General features: G+C 38.0%; 1 protein-coding gene across 3 annotated transcripts; it reads right to left on the bottom strand.

Annotated features, from left to right (window-relative positions):
• Nucleotides 1-1,450: 1,450 nt before the first annotated feature.
• On the bottom strand, nucleotides 1,451-15,424 carry LOC100492897. Of its 3 annotated transcripts, none has more exons than XM_004916035.4 (8): nucleotides 14,885-15,421; nucleotides 14,427-14,467; nucleotides 12,481-12,628; nucleotides 10,608-10,765; nucleotides 5,376-5,538; nucleotides 4,371-4,454; nucleotides 3,671-3,784; nucleotides 1,451-2,028 (listed from the first exon to the last, which is right to left on the bottom strand). In XM_004916035.4, exons 1-8 carry the CDS (start codon nucleotides 15,029-15,031, stop codon nucleotides 1,834-1,836), a joined length of 1,050 nt encoding a protein of 349 aa, XP_004916092.2. In that variant the 5' UTR covers nucleotides 15,032-15,421; the 3' UTR covers nucleotides 1,451-1,833. The 3 variants fall into 3 exon arrangements, with proteins under 3 accessions (XP_004916092.2, XP_002937563.3, XP_012822443.1); XM_002937517.5 differs by having other exon boundaries at nucleotides 12,487-12,628; nucleotides 14,885-15,420; XM_012966989.3 differs by having other exon boundaries at nucleotides 1,941-2,028; nucleotides 3,646-3,784; nucleotides 14,885-15,424.
• Nucleotides 15,425-17,756: the final 2,332 nt, after the last annotated feature.

A 17,756-nucleotide genomic window follows, 5' to 3' on the forward strand; every position in this document is an offset into this window, starting at 1 on the left:
CGGCAGAAAAAAAGTTTAACAAATTTTTACAGTTTTAACAAATTGGCATTAAAGCCCATAAGCTTTTCTTAAAAATATAAGTTTGGCGAAACTATTTTGACTGTCTCGAGCCGTCAAATCTACTTCTTTTCTGGTGTTAGAGGTTAGCGGTAGGGATGAACCCTAACACCCAAATGATAAACAATTTAATGAATAAAAGAAATATGTATTTTATATATTACTATGGTAATAACACATTTATTTCTAAATCAGAACCACATGAGCAAAAAAAAAAAATACAAGCGCCGATAAATAAGCCCCATTATTTTACCTTTTACTATTACATCTACCAGTCTAGATTTCCATCTTCAGATATATTGAACTGTTTCCTTATTTACATATACAGGTATGGGACCTATTATTGAGAATGCTTGGCACCTGGGAATTTATGGATAAGGGTCCATTCTGAAAGCTGGATGAATATACCTATAAGGCAACTAAAAATATTTAAACATTAGAAAAAAACTAATAAGATTCTTTTGAATTCAATATATACTCGTGCAGCTTAGTTACCATCAAGTACAAGGTACTGTTTTATAACAGGAAAAGGAAATCATTTAAAAGAGCTTGCTTAAAATAGAGGCTAAGCATAGAGTCAGTTTTTCTAATTCAAGTACTTATTTATTCAGTTACATATATTTGCAAACAAACATTTATCTGTGGATTATTATAAATTAAAACTACTAGAAAGAAAACATCTTTTCTACCAAACCTTAACATTGCATTAATTTGAATTGTCTTATTATGTAGCATAATACTGAAGCTGTTCATTATTATAAATGTTCACAATGACCTCCTCTGATAAAGCGCCCAATGGCGCAAAACCCATCAGGAGGGAGTGGCTGATATGAGGTACCCAGACAGAGGGAGGACATTGCCATGTGGTATTTTTTTTTAAATAAAGTCTGTATTATGTGTGTTATATTGCTGTGATTATTTTGCACGAATAAATGCTTGTAACTTTGCATGCTATTGGACCCTTTGCACAGTATTCACTCATTGATATTATATATCACAAAAATGTTTAAGTAATTTAAATGATCACAAGTTTTTTGTAGAACTTTTCTAGATATTTGCATATTTTATATAACTGTCCCCTTTATAAAACATGGTGATTACACTGTTGTATTATGGGTAAGGCATCATTACTATTTGATGTAATTGACCATTTCAATAAATTCAAGAATTATTAATACTTAATAATTATTTTTGAGCCTTATATTTAGGCCAACATGGAGCAGATTTTGACTAGTTTGTTCAAAATGGTTTCTACCCAGCAATAGATCTGTTAAAATTCCCCTACTAACTTAACAATCTGTCTGCAGAGTTTTCAAGCATATACTCAATCACTGTACTAGTGAAAAAAGCTTATAAAAATAATTTTAACTGAAAGTTAAAATATGAGGTTATAGCTCACCATAGCAAAACTCACCCATTTTCTAGTCATTTCTATGGGATTTTTAGAAGCATATTTATCAATAGGTAAAGTTACAGTTCACCATTTAATGAATATGCTTCAAAAAATCTCATAGAAATCAATATAGTGGGTGAATTTTTCTGTAATGATCTTTGATTTCACACTTGAAATCTGCCCCTTAGAAGTACAACATAAGTACCAAAGGAACAATTTTCTGCACACTGTTTGAAAAAATAAGACATATAAACCTTTTTAATGTTTGTTATGTTTCTCACATGCAGTAGTACATTGTTGAAAAAGCAACAATTCCCCTGGAACAGACAGAAATGTTTCAGCTCAGACTGTAATCTGTGGCAGGTAAGTAGCTAAATCTTAAGTCAAGACTCTTTGCTTAGTAATTCCTGAATCTCTACTTCCTTCCAACAAATAGTGACAGCAGAGTTTGCTGGTTTTCTTTCAGGCAATGGTGTGCTTGGATCTGGAAATGTCATCTTCAGGAGATCCTTTAGGTGAGTGGTGTAACATTGGTTTAGCTTAGTGAATAAAGAATATCTTTCAGCAAAATGCACCATCTGCCATTAGAAAAAAAATGATATTTCTTGTTAAGCCCAAGATTTATCACACATACATACCATACATCAACCGTTACTAAGCACAAAAATACCAAGCATCCCGTATAAATACTTCCCCACATAAAGTGCCCTTAATGGCTCTATGTTTAAAGTGTCAAAGCTGTAATATTTAATAAAGTAAGAAACATAACCTTAGCAAAGTTGCAGAAATACTGTTTGTATAAGGGCAGTGGAACACGGGGAGGTTTGAATCTTGGCTACTGTGGGCAACAAATCTCCCAAAAATGCTTTCCCATTGCCAATAAAGAGAATCGCTGGTGGGAAAGAACATGCACCGCTGCATTTTCGCCCACATTTCGCTGCATTGTCGCCCACAGTTTTCTGCACAGGAAATTTTGTGTGCCATTCCCCTAATGGGATTTCAATGACATGTTACTACTTCAATAACTATTCCGACATCCTTATAACATTGTCCAAAACGTTTTGAATCTATTATATAATAAAATCTGCAAAGAGCTGTAGGGACCCATAGGGTTAAATGCCCTATGGAGTGATACCCCTACCTCTTCACATAGATCCCTTGTTACTGGGCAGAAGCCTTTGTAACAGTTTATAGTTATGCCTATCCATTATTGGCCCATATGGTTGTCCACGCCCCTTGCAGCCTCATATAGTGTCTAGCAAGGAGTTGTGGCTTCCACTTTGGCTGCCGGTCTGCTACCTAGTACAACCCTCCATTGAGCCTGGGTGCAGACACAGGCCCCAGTAAGCCATATCCTTTTTAAGTAAAGTCGGGGACAGGGCCCCGTGAATGAGGTGAAGTTAGTTGCAGGATTAGACTCTGTCATAGCACGCTCTAGGAGTGTGACTCAGTCAGGGCTATTTAGAAAGAGCAGCTGTTGCTCCAACAAAGGAGAATTCAGTGGGTTTAGCATACCCCAGGCTCTGTCTGCCTTGCTGTAGGGACCACAGTTCAGACACAGGTATCAGGCTAGTATTTACTCCTGAACCACCATTGGCTGTAGGGATCCGGTCCAGTAAAGGGTATTCAACCTTGGGACTTCTGGCTAGTAACTCACATCTATCTCCACTGTGGTGCTGCGCTGTTCTGTACTTCCCAACTGCACTTAACAACTGTACCATTATACCTCAATGACTGTGAGTATTGACTGATCCCTGTGCTAATATCATCTGTCTTGGACAATAAAGAGTTAATTAGTTCATCTGCAAGAGCTCCTGGCTCCTATTACTTTAAACACTTCACAGTACCAGTGGGAGTTGTAGTATACCTACATCCTCGGATCTAACCTTCCACTTAGCGAAGGCCCACTCCTTTGAAAGAGAGTCCCAATGTGCCCCATGCTCTAACCATAGCCTGGTGTTTAAAGTGTTTTTTAGCCAAAAAGGGGTTACAGAGCAATGGAGGCTAGGTATCCTGCCCCAGGAAAAATAAAATCAGCAGGTCTGAGCTGGTCGTTTCCAAGTTTTTTCAAGGAAGATAATTCCAAAGATATTTACAATAACGGCAAAATAAAAGTATAATTTAAATGACATATTACCCCTAAAGTCTTATAAACAAAAAGCTAGAAAAAAAACAATTTAAATTCTATTAGTTACCTTTACAAGCTATCATCTAAATTACCTCTTCAGTAATGGAATCACACAGAATGTCATTCCATCTCTTCTCATGTGTTTGCTTTTTAAATTGTTTCCTTATCATTGACTGCTGAAATTTGTCTGACCACCAGCCAATCTCCTGGAATAAAGTATATTATAGTCTTATAAATTTACCTCACATTGATTCACTTAAAAATATGTCTTTATATAGTGTCCATGAAGATGTTATGACATAGGAATGGGTGTTCTGGGTCTCAAAGCTGTGCTTACACTATATAGGCGTTTCCTACTAAATTAGCCCAAAGCATGTTCCCCAACCAGTGTCTCATGACCAACATGTTGCCCCCCAACCCCTTAAAGCACCCAGTGGCCTCAAAGCAGGTGCTTATTTTTTAATTTTTGGCTTAGAGGCAGGTTTTGGTTACATAAAATCAGGTGTACTGCTAGACAAATCTCCTGTAGTCTGCCAATCCACATAGGGGCTATCAAATAGCCCCCAACTCTTTTACATTTGAATGTGGCTCATGGGTAAAAAAGGTTGAGGACCCCCGCCTTACAGGATTGCTGACTCTCACAGAGCTGTTGAGCAAAAAGCCTGGTATCTCAGAAGCCACTAAAATACAAAACATTAAATAAAACTGCAGAAACACACAAAGTAAGCTTACATTAAATCATTTTTTGGGTTTAGATGCCCTATATGTAAACCAAAGATAATTTCACATTACCTTTAGGATAATAGTAAGCTTGCAGGAATCTATTTCACACTTTTCCAGTTCTTCTTTCATAAATGTGCTTTCATTTAACAGTACCTAAATGAAAATAATGACCACAGAATAGAGTTGCTAAGGGCAATTGCACACCATAATTTTTGATAAGCTCATCTTTTTCGAGCAGTGGGTCTTTTTGACATAGAGACAGAAACACAGCTAGCAGCAGCCATCAAACTGCTTTGTGTGTTATAGCCCTGTTGTTAAATCTGACAAAATCACAGCACATAATGATGCAATGCTATGCACTCTCATTTATTGCCAGTTTATCATATAAGCACCATTTTACAAAACTACTTGTATATACCTATATAAATATTATGGCTTTTTAAAAATCACATGCTGCACATGTAGGACAGATAAGGTATCTAGAGGTAAAGCAAGGATAAGGTATGATATATGAACAACAGTAAATTTAGAGGGGAGAGTTATATTTTCACTTTATTTTGCTGTAAATATTTACACAAGAACATAGATTTTATGAACAAAGTTTTATGCAACCCAAAGAGCCAGCTTGTAAACTTCCCCCAATTCAAAAGTATCATCTCAGTTATGTTCCTCTTCTACCCTGCTGCAAATATCTAACTGGTTGCTAATGGCTCATAGATTGGAGACATTTTTATGACCTTTATTGCATTATGCACTTGAGAGTTTTGCTTTAGGAGAGGCTGAATAGAGGATCAAATAGCTTTTAAAACAGCTGCAAGTAAAACATTAATGCTTGTTGAAACGTTAAGTAGATTGTTTCCATTATGTGACATAGTTCATTTGAGAGTGATATTTAAGTAAATACTTACCAATTGAGTGAGATGATATTCCCATACATGACTGGTGATACCCCATATATGATTGGTAGGTAGGTCTAAGACAATTGTCTTATGGATGGTAAAGCATGATTGAGCATATTTTTATTTATATATATCCTGGGCTTGAGACAGACATACAAAACAGTTCCATTCATACCTCTTGCATATTAAGGTGATGTTTAACTGCAGATTTACTTTCACAGGCCACACTGTGGAGTTTCTCCTGTATTTCCACGGCTTCTGATAACCAGATCTTTAATCTTTTTAACTGTTCTAACCAAATGTCAAAGTGGCTCTTGAAAACCTTCATCATACACAGCCTGTAAATATGACTAAGATGTGATTTAGGGTATGAGACTTGCCCGTTATCATAAAATAAAATAATGTCAAAATCAGTAAACCGTTAATAAGACAACACTGAAAAAATTAATTACTACTATCCTCTCAACCACACTTAATTTGCATCAATAAACTGTGAGATGTGCACTCTTACCCTCAGTGAAGACAGCAGTTGTTCCTTGCAAGCCATAACAATATTTATGTACATTGACATAAATTGTAAAAAGTATTTAGAGCTGGCTTAGTTCAATTCAGAAAATCAATCAAAAATTACAATCAACAAATGCATATCAGAGTTTATACTTACCAGTCTTTTTGTTACTTTAGCATAATGTCACACCAAAGGATTTATTAGTCTTAAGATGACACTTGTGAAGGTGTGCCATACCATTGGCCATTTCATGTGTTAAATTCTACAACTTTTGACTGTTCACCTACTTCTTGCTCCCTGAGTTGTTCCCTGTCCCTGGCTAAGGAGCAGACTGGTAGTGCAGCTAATTGGGTCCATTACATGACCCCTAGATAAGTTACTTGTGAAGGGACCTATAGGGTTAACAATTCCTTTAGCTTTAAAACCTACACTTCCTTATTTCACTGTTACTGGGCAGATGCTGATGTATCTATTTTTGGTTATTGGCATATTATGTGTGTAGCCCACTTTTACGACAGTGCTGCTACTTGCTATACTTTGGCGCTACAGGAGTCCCGAGCCCCCGCTTACTATGGGGGTAACAGGGATTCTTCAGCTTAATGGCGTGCCTCCACCCAGGGATGTTGCAGTGGGACTATACTCCCCCCCTGGGAACTTAATATTATACAGTGCCCCTGGACTAGGACTCCACACAACTCCCGGCACCTTGTCCCTCCCTTGGAGGTATATGCTTACCGGCCAGCTGGTGATCCCTTTGATATGAAGAAGCCAGACACTTGTAGTTGTAGTGAACCAGGTGAATATCTTTATTGAGGGCAGACCACTCCAGGAGTGAAACACACGAATCAGGGCACAGTCTCCTTAACTTCACACTTAGAGAACCTCTCTCCTTGGGCTACCCACGGTACTCCCGCCAGGTGACCCTCCTGGGGAGTTCCCCCCCCCCGTACTCTCACCGGGAGACCCTCTCTTAAGGCCCTCCCCGGTATTCTCCCCAGGCTGACCCTCTCATGAGACCTCACCCCGGTACTCTCGACTGCAATACCCTTGTATTAGGAATCTCCCTCTAGCAGTGGCTTACTCCACTAGACTAGACACTTTGGGCCCTGATCTCAGGCTGATGGATTGCTGGGGGATCTTAACCCCTTTATCACTCCTGGATGGGCAATGTCTGCCCTTTCTAGCTTGTTGCCTACATATCACTCTTAGAGCGATCTATTACTTGAACTTCTATCTACTACCTAGGCCTGTTGGTCCCTCTTTCCAAGAGGGAGGTCCCAGGCTGAAAACCTGCTATGCATGGGAGCTACCCCATTTTATATTCTAACGCACCACCCAGTGGCTGCTACTCGAACTACAGGGAACTCCCATTTAACTGTTAACATCCCATCGCCATAGTAATACCCTCTAGGGCTGCTCTAGGGGTGTCCATCCTATGGGGCCCAATATTTTTAAATCCCTACATGTGTTATTGGCTCATAAGGCTTATGACCACTTCCTGTACACTGTAATATAGTGTTTGACAGAGGGTGGATCTTCTTCTTGGCCTGCATCTGTTGATCCGGGTGGATGTTCACTGAGCCTTGGTTCAACAAGCCCCCAGTAAACTGGTTCTACCCCAAAGGGACAATTACTCTGGAGAAGACTCTGGAGAAGTCGGGAAGCAGGTACCCTGTGAAAGAGGATTAGCTAGCGCAGGATAGATAGATGTTATAGCACTTTCTAGTCAGATCAAAAATAGCTAAAAAGGGTAGTGATCTCCTTTACAGGATCTGCTGCCTTAGTGAAGAGACTGCAGTAGTGACAAGGGTATTAGGTTTAGATTTTTCCCATGATCCAGGTCTACTGTATGGAAACCCTAAGAAATGTGTTACTGCCCAAGCTACTCTCCACAGTGTTGCATCTTTACATTGCTTGTTCTGCATTAAACCTGCCGACCCATTGCTCTATGTCTGTATGGTGAGTATTTTGTGCTTAGCCCTGTGGATTGTCTTGAACAATAAAACCAGTTCTGTTTCAGTTTGCTGCAAGAACCTTCTGCCTTCCCATTTAACTGTTAACATCCCATCACCATAGTAATACCCTCTAGCGCAGGATAGATAGATGTTATAGCACTTTCTAGTCAGATCAAAAATAGCTAAAAAGGGTAGTGATCTCCTTTACAGGATCTACTGCCTTAGTGAAGAGACTGCAGTAGTGACAAGGGTATTAGGTTTAGATTTTTCCCATGATCCAGGTCTACTGTATGGAAACCCTAAGAAATGTGTTACTGCCCAAGCTACTCTCCACAGTGTTGCATCTTTACATTGCTTGTTCTGCATTAAACCTGCCGACCCATTGCTCTATGTCTGTATGGTGAGTATTTTGTGCTTAGCCCTGTGGATTGTCTTGAACAATAAAACCAGTTCTGTTTCAGTTTGCTTCAAGAACCTTCTGCCTTCTGAGTCAAATGTATCCCTGCTCTATGGCTATGCCATTCTAGCTGGTCATTGTCTGTTTTACACCAAAAAGGGGTTACACTTGCTTAAAATGTTTCCTTACTAACTTTCTCATTCAAATTAAGTGCTTTCATTTCACTTCAGTGGGTGTGGTTCAAACTTTGAATCTCCTGCTGCACAACCAATATTTACTATTAAATGTAACACAATGCTAGTCTACAGGGGACTTGCCAAATGATTTGTAAATCAGAAGAAAAAAAAAACATTCTACACAATTGGTGAGACAATAGACTGCAAAATATATAAGACTTAATAAACAGGAACTACATACCACTTTCTCAGAAAGAATTGAAAGAAAAAAATCCCCTTTATACCTTCACACACCTCAAGTCTGCAAGTCTTACACTTCACAAGACAGACAATACACAGACAAAATGAAATAGATAAACACAACCCCATAAATAACCTCTGGAAAGACGAGACAAAACAGTTAACTGCAAATATCTATCATATGATAAAATCATCTGCAAACAGATATACTGACTCCAATCGTTGTAATAATGGCTGAGTTTCCCCTGAGACCTCTCTCCCTGGGCCTGTATGGAGCTGGGCACAACCACTATGGGCAATCTTTGCCAGATAGCAGAACTCGCCAGACACTTGGAATCCAGAAAGGTTCTTTATTTGTCGTTGGTTAACAAATGTTGGGGTGGATGAACAAATGCTGAAGGTCAAAATGAATATTGCTTTCCTAACCCCTCGTATGATGGTATAATGGGAGGAACTGATGTCACATATAAGGAAAGGGAATGGGAGGGTATACAGACTTAGAATTAAACAACTTGCAATATGACCTTGGTCACTAGGTGGCAGTGTAACAATGAATATGCATATAAAGCATGATATTTAAACCGAATACACAAATATTAACTGCCGGGCAGCTCAATAGACAATGAAAAAACAACTTTATTTAAGTGAACAACTGCCATAGGACAATTCACTCAAATGGACATTCTGAAATTTCATACACATATAATGAAATCACTAACATGAAATGGGCCTCAAGCTAATTCCTATCTAATTCCTATTTCTAATGCCTATCTAAAGCTTTAAGATGGGTAATCTTCCCTTAAGGTGGCCATACACAGGTCGATTCTAGCTGCTGATATTGGTCCCTTAGGCCAACTCGGCAGCTTATCGGCCCATGTATGGGCACTAACGATGGGCCTGCCAACCGAAATCTGGCCTGAAATCGAGCTGATATCGATCGGGCAGGTTTAAAAATTTAGTCAGATTGGGGACCATATCAGCTCGTTGATGCGGCCCCCGAACCGACTGCACCCATACCGTCATTCTAATTAGATCGTTGAATTTGAATTGGCCCGATATCGCTCCTCTGTAGGTGGGAATATCGGGAGAAGATCAGCTCGCTTGACGACCTCGCCAAGCGAGTGGATCTTAGCATGTATGGACACCTTTAGACAGGTGTCTTTAATGCCAAGCCCCAAGGAAAACCTGTTGCATATCTTTTGGCTGTGCCTAAAACAAGCTTTCTGGTGGAGGTGACCTCCTAATGGAGGGAGATGGTTGAAAAACCCCTTCAAGTAAACACAGACTGGGCTTTATTTGGTAATGTAACCAAATACACCTTTATAAAACAGAAAACACCTGGCAGGGAGATTGGCAGCAGCTGCCCGAAAGGCCATTTTACATCAATGGCTTACTATAGAAATTCCATCCATTGCACTCACTAAACAGAAGCTGCACTATATCTTCCACATGGATTGGTTGGAAACCATGGACGGAACAACCTGTTAAAAAGTTCTTCTCTATATGGTCTATATGCATAAACACCCTCCCACAGGCTATCAGATACCTAACAGTTTCCCACACCTTTCCAAACATAACCTGGTAAGTGAAAATCCTTTAAGACAACTTACTTTTCCTGGAAACAAATCAATATATTCAAAATATGTCCCAAGAGATTGGATGTGGCAAATCTTCCCCCCCTCCCCCTCCCCAGGAGTAACTGTATCAACAAATTATTGGCATCTTATCTACAGTAAACAAAACCTACCCTGTGAGGATTATTGCATTAGCTAGGAAATAACCTCTTATACTGTTGAATCTCTTCTATTTGCTTTGTATTTTAGTGACATGTATTTTCGTTCGATGTATACCTGCAATTTTTGCTTAAATGCTGTTGCCTACTTTGAAAACCAAAAAAAAAACATTACTGCAAAAAAAAAGGGAAAAAAGGAAAAATCGATGATATACATGCTCCACAGACTGCATAAAGCAATAGCAGTTTATTATACTGTAACCTACAGATTTCTGAGACCAGCACATTCCATTTTTATGCTATAATTCATATTTTTAATTTTCAATCTTTATATATTGTTTTTATTTTTATGCTATATTTCTCATTTTTCATATCTCTACATATTGTTTGTGTACTCACTTTAAATCTATATAAGCCGTAATATGTTCGAACCTTTCAACGACATACCAACTTCTCTGAAATTCATCTGAGCAAATATTGTGTGACAGTCCATAGGAATTATTTATTCTAATAGACTCTACGACGATCTGGATCTTCTTCAGCACTTTACAGCTATTCTGTAAAAATACAGCAACATTAAATAAACATAACAAAAAAAAACCATAAATACAGTTAACCATATAACAATAATAAACTAGAAGTAGTATAAAAAAAATCCTACATGTTCTTTTTGTAGCCTTTTTGTGAACAGTAACAAAATTTAAAGTAGAGAAAAACAGGAATGCAGTTCTATGCTGCAAGAATATTTGTTTAGTATTTAGTGCTTTACAACAATTCAGGCTCAGTTCCCCTTTCTAAAGTGAAAGATTAGGGCAAATAAGCCCAAAATAAATAGTAAAGTGTAACCCTAAGGGGCTGATTTACTTACCCACGAACGGGTCGAATGGAGTCCGATTGCGTTTTTTTCGTAATGATCGGTATTTTGCGATTTTTTGTATGTTTTGCGATTTTTTCGGATTCTTTACGAATTTTTCGTTACCAATACGATTTTTGCGTAAAAACGCGAGTTTTCCTATCCATTACGAAAGTTGCGTAAAAAGTTGCGCATTTTTCGTAGCGTTAAAACTTATGCGAAAAGTTGCGCATTTTTCGTAGCGTTAAGTTTTAACGCTACGAAAAATGCGCAACTTTTCGCATAAGTTTTAACGCTACGAAAAATGCGCAACTTTTTACGCAACTTTCGTAATGGATACAAAAAACTCGTGTTTTTACGCAAAAATCGTATTGGTAACGAAAAATTCGTACAGAATCCGAAAAAATCGCAAAACATACGAAAAAGTCGCAAAATGTTCGTTTTCAAGTCGGAACTTTTCCAATTCGGGTCGGATTCGTGGGTTAGTAAATCAGCCCCTTAGGGTTGCACTTACCGAATAGTACTATTAAATATCATGTTGACAGAAATTAAAATAGTTTTGAAACCTTGCCAGTAGGTGTCACTGTATCATTAGTTCATGTATCTAAAAAAGGGGGGGGGGGGGGGGAAAGTCTGTGGATAATTTTAAAGGCTTACACTCCCGCTCTCTGGGGAAAGAATGGTGTCTTCCAAAATATTAGAGGAAAGGAAGAGGAGTGGGTACTTTCTTTTGGGTTCTATAGGGAACTGCTAGAGGCAGCCATTAAGAAAAAAATTAATAATTAACCTGCATATGGGGTAAGACCCCCCCAGGGGAATCAGTTATTAGTTCTTAGCTAGGATTAGCCATCTTATGTTATAGAAGTGGGGTGGGTGGCCTCCAGTGGCTTAATGTTCTGGTCCAAACTAAACGTTGGATTCTGCATAAAAGCCACCCCTGCTGTAGTCTGGCACTTGGGAAAGAGAACAGGCCATGCACAAAGAACAAAGAGCCGCATCATGCACATTAGCAGACAAAGAGAACCCCCACACACATAGGTTCCTAAGTGGTGATTACTGAGGAAAAGCATGTACATTGGAAGCAGAGCTAGCCTTGACTTCCAGTGCACATGCTTCTGCTCAGTGAACGCAACCAGTGAGGCTGGGTACTGGAAATGACAGCCAGACGCACTAGCCCTCAATCACACTGTGCTGTTTTTACAGGCCATGTACCATTAAAGACAGGAAAGCTTTATGCGGTTGGACAGGAAGAAAGGGGACCTGTGCGGAGGTCTCCTTCAAAAGGGGCAAAAGTATCTTGTTCTCAAATTCTACTCCTCACATTGATGTGCATAGTGTAGGATGTTAATGAATCTATATTTTATATTTTAACAACATATTTAATGCAGAATAGATACAAAGATGTAAAATTCGACTAACACTTGCCTGCAGTTCCAATAGATGCTCCTCAGCTGAAGATGATTCCTCTTTGAAGTTATCTTGTTCAAACAACCAGCCTTCTAAAAGTTTAATGTATTTCTCTGCATGATCAATGCTTGTAAAAGATGACTTCTCTGTGTTTTTGTCTCTATAATGACAATAAGATGGGCAGCCAGGAATTAAAACTGTGTGTTTCTCCAAAACTTGGAACCCTTGCATTTTTCATCTGTACAATGATTATATCATTAGAGTAAGATCTCTCATTTTCTATACTTCACAAAAGAAAAACATTACTGTCTACTGATGTGCAGGCAAACATTTTGTGGACCTGCACCCAACCCTAACCCACTGCCTCTAAACCCAGCAACACACCTCTTTTTATAGACCCATGCCCGACCTGCTCCATCTCTGATGTCACAAAGGGGGTGGGGTGGGGCAGGCGTGCATCTATCACTAGAAGTTTCTGGATGTGGAAGATGGCAGTGCAGGGTCATGGGTTGGGAGGGTGAAAGATAGGGTTTAGCCAAACCCACCTACAACTGCCCAATAGTGTGCAAGTGTCAGCTTGAAACCGCCCTACATGCAGGTTTTGAGCCGGCTTGCACATCACTATTACTGTCACCAGCTGCTGTGCGTGCCTATTGCCAACATTCAGTGGAGTAAAGCACAGCTGGGCTACAGCTTAATGGAAAAGTATATTAACTATACTAAGACTGATCAGAACTTATTACAAATATTTTACATATTTTATTAAGCCAATATTATATTCTATGCTAAATTCTTATTTATTATAGTAAATAAGACATTTCTCATAAGCCCATAAGTATGTGTTATATATGTATTACCATAGGATTATACCATCTTGCAAGGATCCTGCAGGAATTTAAACATTTCCCCCACCCCAAAAACAGAGTCCAGGGGAATTTTTAACATTTCTTAATTTTATCAGTGGGTGTTTGGCCCCTCCCAATCCTAATCTTGGTGCAGGGTGGGCAATCTGTAGGGGTTAAAAAAAATACCAAGTCTCTAAACTGGAAGTGTTTGTAGAGAGTAGGAGTTTGCTAGAACGGTTTGTGTGTCCTCCAGTTTAGATCACCCATCAGTTTAATTAATTACCACTAAGGAGATCACAAGATCTGGGTGATATATGCAAAGAATGTTTTTTCACAAGAGGGTGGGCAGACACACATCTGAGCACCCCAAAAAATTATAATAAATGGGAAAATGCCCCAAGATGCAAATCAGCAAATCTAATTGATTCCCTATCTAGTGAACAGGTAGTGTCACAAGGTAGGCAGTATCTACGTATCTTCCCTTTTAATTCACTGGCATAATACATCTTTCTTTATATGTGTATGCAAATGCTTATCTATAAAGAAAGCTGTGTTATGATTTATGCTCTGCTATAGAAATTTTAAATCTCTTCTGATATAAACAAAATGGTGTATACTTCTTTCTGCACGTCCTCTTCTCTTTTTGACTGCCTGAGCCCCACCCTTCCTTTTTTATATTCATATATATATGCATATATAAATTATATAAAAATATATACTTACTTAATGCACAAAAGTCATAGCCTGTATATAAATATACCTGTATCCTTGCACTATTATTTTTAAATATTGGCCCTCATATGCCTATGGAGCTCCTCTGTCTTTTTATAAACATTTTTTACAACATGGGACACATTATTTCATATATAATTCTTGCTACTGTACTCTATACTGTGAATGGTTCAGAGATGCTTCTACTTAACAAACTAAACTCCTTAAGGGGAATTAGTTGATACCACAATCCATAACCCACAAAGAGTGCAAATCAATGTTTGATGATATTCAACTAAGCAGAACAATAAAGAGAACTCTGGAACACTCATTAACACAGTTGTTTCATATATCACATCTCTACTTTAGTTTCCTTTTTACATTATGTCTGTGTACACTTACCTCACTTTGTTAGCAAAAGGACTATCATTATTATTTTTTACCTGGTGGGAAAACAAAGAAAGAAACTGAAACAAATCAGACCTACCACATCTGTCATACATGTCAGTTCCCTATACATTTTAGTTCTGTAATATGAATTAATAGTAAGTCATTAATTGGTTGCAAGTACCTTTATTTCCAATTTATAAAATAAAAACTGCAAGCACCAAGGTTGCTGAAGCAATCTTAGTGCTCCTATTGGAGCATGAGAATGAAAATACAAAAGTGTAAAGCTTAAGTAGATGCTGTTAATAATACATAATTTTAATTGCAGTGTGCCCCATAATTTTAAATCTACTGGTAACCAGTAAGCTATACTTTATACTGCATAAGTAATATATAGAATTCTTGACCATTTTATTGTCTTTTTAGCAATATCCCAGCCTCTGCCAAAAAAAACCTAAATAAACTTCACATACCTCTATCTTTGTTTTCCCATGTGGCATGTATGAAGGTTTCTCCAACTTGTGGAAATAGAGAAAGCTGAGTATCCACAGCAACACAATGAAAAAGTCTGAGAACAAAAATGTACAAAGAACGCTACAGAAAGAGAGCATATTTCCCATTGTGCAGCAGGATTATTAGAACAAATTATTAAAATCATGAGCCCAAAATATCCTCTGCATGATATGGAAAAATTTGATTTCATTTTGCTTTTACATTCCTTCTGTTCTGATCCTTTAGCTGTAGAATGAAATATGTTGAAATATCCCGTGTAGTGATCCTTAATATGACATCATAAAAGCAGCTATTTCTCCATCATTACCAGTGATGTCAGAATAACCATAACCACTTCTTCCCCCAATTCAAACAATGACATCATGTGTATTTTTGATCTTTCATATAATTCATATAGAGTATGCAAACTGCTTTGCTTTTCTTCTTGTAGACTGCGTTTCTTACTGTATTTACAGATTCGGGACTCAGAAGGGATTCATACTACCTGTGCTAGTTCTTCAGCAATTTTCCTTTTCACATTATCATAACAATTCTACCAATGTTGCTCCTCCAGAAAATCAAGTTTTTTAGCCCTTTTTTTTAAAGTTTCAGTAGGAGAGTACTACTAATGTATTTAGTACATATAAATAATCTTAACCATTAGGTCATTATGATACTATACAGCCACCAGTGCAGAAAGCTGACCTAAACAAGCAGAACAGTGCAGCGGAGCTAGCATTATTATTATTAACATTTATTTATAAAGCGCCAACATATTCCGCAGCACTGTACAATAAGATAGCATGCGCCATCTTTGTGTTCTCTTCGGATCAGATCGGCAACACAGAGCTTGCTGGTGCATATACAGTTAAAGATACTCAGGGATTACCTTCAACTACTACAAGATAGCATGCGCGATCTTTGTGTTCTCTTTGGATCAGATCGGTAACACAGCTTGCTGGTGCATATACAGTTAAAGATACTCAGGGATTACCTTCAGCTGCGCATTCACCAGCAAGCTCTGTCTCGCCGAAGAAAACACAAAGATTCAGAAGATGGTGCACGCTAGCTCCACTGTGCTGTTCTGCTTGTATTGGTCAATTTTACTATCAGAGACACTGTTCACTGAAATACACTATGCTGGAAGGGAGAAAGGGGGTGCTCATTAAATGGCAGTGGATGGGGGCTTTTTTTCTGGAGGGGGTTAGTTCTCCTTTAAAAAATCAACTGCAATTATATTTACAAATAACCATTAGCCAATAGAACAACTGTAAATTTTTAATCAATGTATATTGTTTTGTATATTGATTGTATATACAGTTGCTTAGAATTACATTTTCTTTTATTGTGTAGTTTCAGTATTTCTAGATTAATTGCTGGGAACCATTTGGGTCAGGATGTACCCAAGTTAGACAAGATAAAGTTGGTGTTTGTATTTCAACTGATTTGTGAAAGGAATGTGTACCTATTTTGGGTGATTATAATGTTGGCATGTGTATAATGATCAACAGATAAAGGGAGAACATGGCTTAAAGGAACAGTAACATAAAAAAATGAAGTGTATAAAAGTAACTAAAATATAATGTGCTGCTGCCCTGCACTGGTAAAAGTTGTGTGTTAACTTCAGAAAGTCTACTATAATTTATATAAATAAGCTGCTATGTAGCCATGGGGGCAGCCATTTAAAGGAGAAAAGGCACAGGCACTTAGTAGATAACAGATAAAACACTATTGTATTCTACAGAACTTATCTGTTATCTGCTATGTAACCTGTGCCTTTTCTCCTTTTTTCCAGCTTTAATGGCTGCCCCCGTGGCTACACAGCAGCTTATTATATAAATTATAGTAGTGTTACTGTAGCAAACACACCAGTTTTACCAGTGCAGGCATTATATTTTTATTACTTTAAGGCTCTTTCATTTTTTGGTGTTACTGTTCCTTTAAAGGAGAAGGAAAGGTAAAAGCTAAGTAAGCTTTATCAGAAAGGTCTATGTAAATACAGCCATAAGCACTCACAGAAATGCTGCACTCTATCCTTTATCAAAAAAGGAGACATCCTGTGTTTTGATAAACATGTTCTTAGGGTATCTGACTTCCTCTCAGAAAAATCCTTCATTCCCCAAGTCTTCGCAGTTCTCCCCTCTCTCCTGCCCCCCCCCTCCCATAAGAATACTAAGAACTCCCTCCCCCTTCCCTTAGGAATGTGTGATCTGAGCTACAAGGGCTAGAGCTGCAAGTATAAAGCTACTTAAAATGGCAGCTGCTGTCTTAAACAAAGAGAGAAATCTTCTAGAGCTGTTTACTCAGGTATGGCAATGCTTCCTGCAGAATAAATATAGTGTTCCAGGTGGCACTAATGTGGTGAACCTATTGGCAGTAAAATGCCAAAATGACTTTTCTTCTCCTTTAACTATATGATTAGTTTGTTTATACAACTGCCAGGTTTGGATTAGTTTGGCAAATGTATCCTATGATATCTACATAATCAGCCTGTTAAACATGGCCATATGCATTTTATATATAATACACAATAGGCATGAATATCCTGTAAATTATATGCTTATAAACAGTGCTTAGTGATATTACTTTATAATCACCTGTATAAAAGCGCTCGGCCTTCAGCCTCCATGGTGACTTATAATATACTTAGATTTTTCAACGGGGGTAAGTTTTTCACTATATAATCAGTGTAATTGAGGTCAGAATTATTTTGTACTTCTCAACTTATTTTTAAAGGACGTCAACCCAATAAACAAGTTTTACCTAATAAGAGAAAACATAATTCTAAGCAACTTTCCAATACGAATTTATTATAATAAAAAAAGTTATTTGTGAATGTACATGCTACTGAAA

This window comes from Xenopus tropicalis, chromosome 7 (assembly GCF_000004195.4).
Source record: "Xenopus tropicalis strain Nigerian chromosome 7, UCB_Xtro_10.0, whole genome shotgun sequence".
Taxonomy (NCBI): Eukaryota; Metazoa; Chordata; class Amphibia; order Anura; family Pipidae; genus Xenopus; species Xenopus tropicalis.

What these genes read in the sequence shown, in the direction of transcription:
- LOC100492897 (XM_004916035.4), bottom strand. Translation starts at nt 15,031, where the DNA reads ATGGGAAATATGCTCTCTTTCTGTAGCGTTCTTTGTACATTTTTGTTC. An exon ending in CCTTTTGCTAACAAAGTGAG is followed by an intron (nt 12,629 to 14,426) that starts GTAAGTGTACAC and finishes TTGTCATTATAG; the next exon opens with AGACAAAAACACAGAGAAGT. An exon ending in AGCTTACTATTATCCTAAAG is followed by an intron (nt 3,785 to 4,370) that starts GTAATGTGAAAT and finishes ACTTTATTCCAG; the next exon opens with GAGATTGGCTGGTGGTCAGA.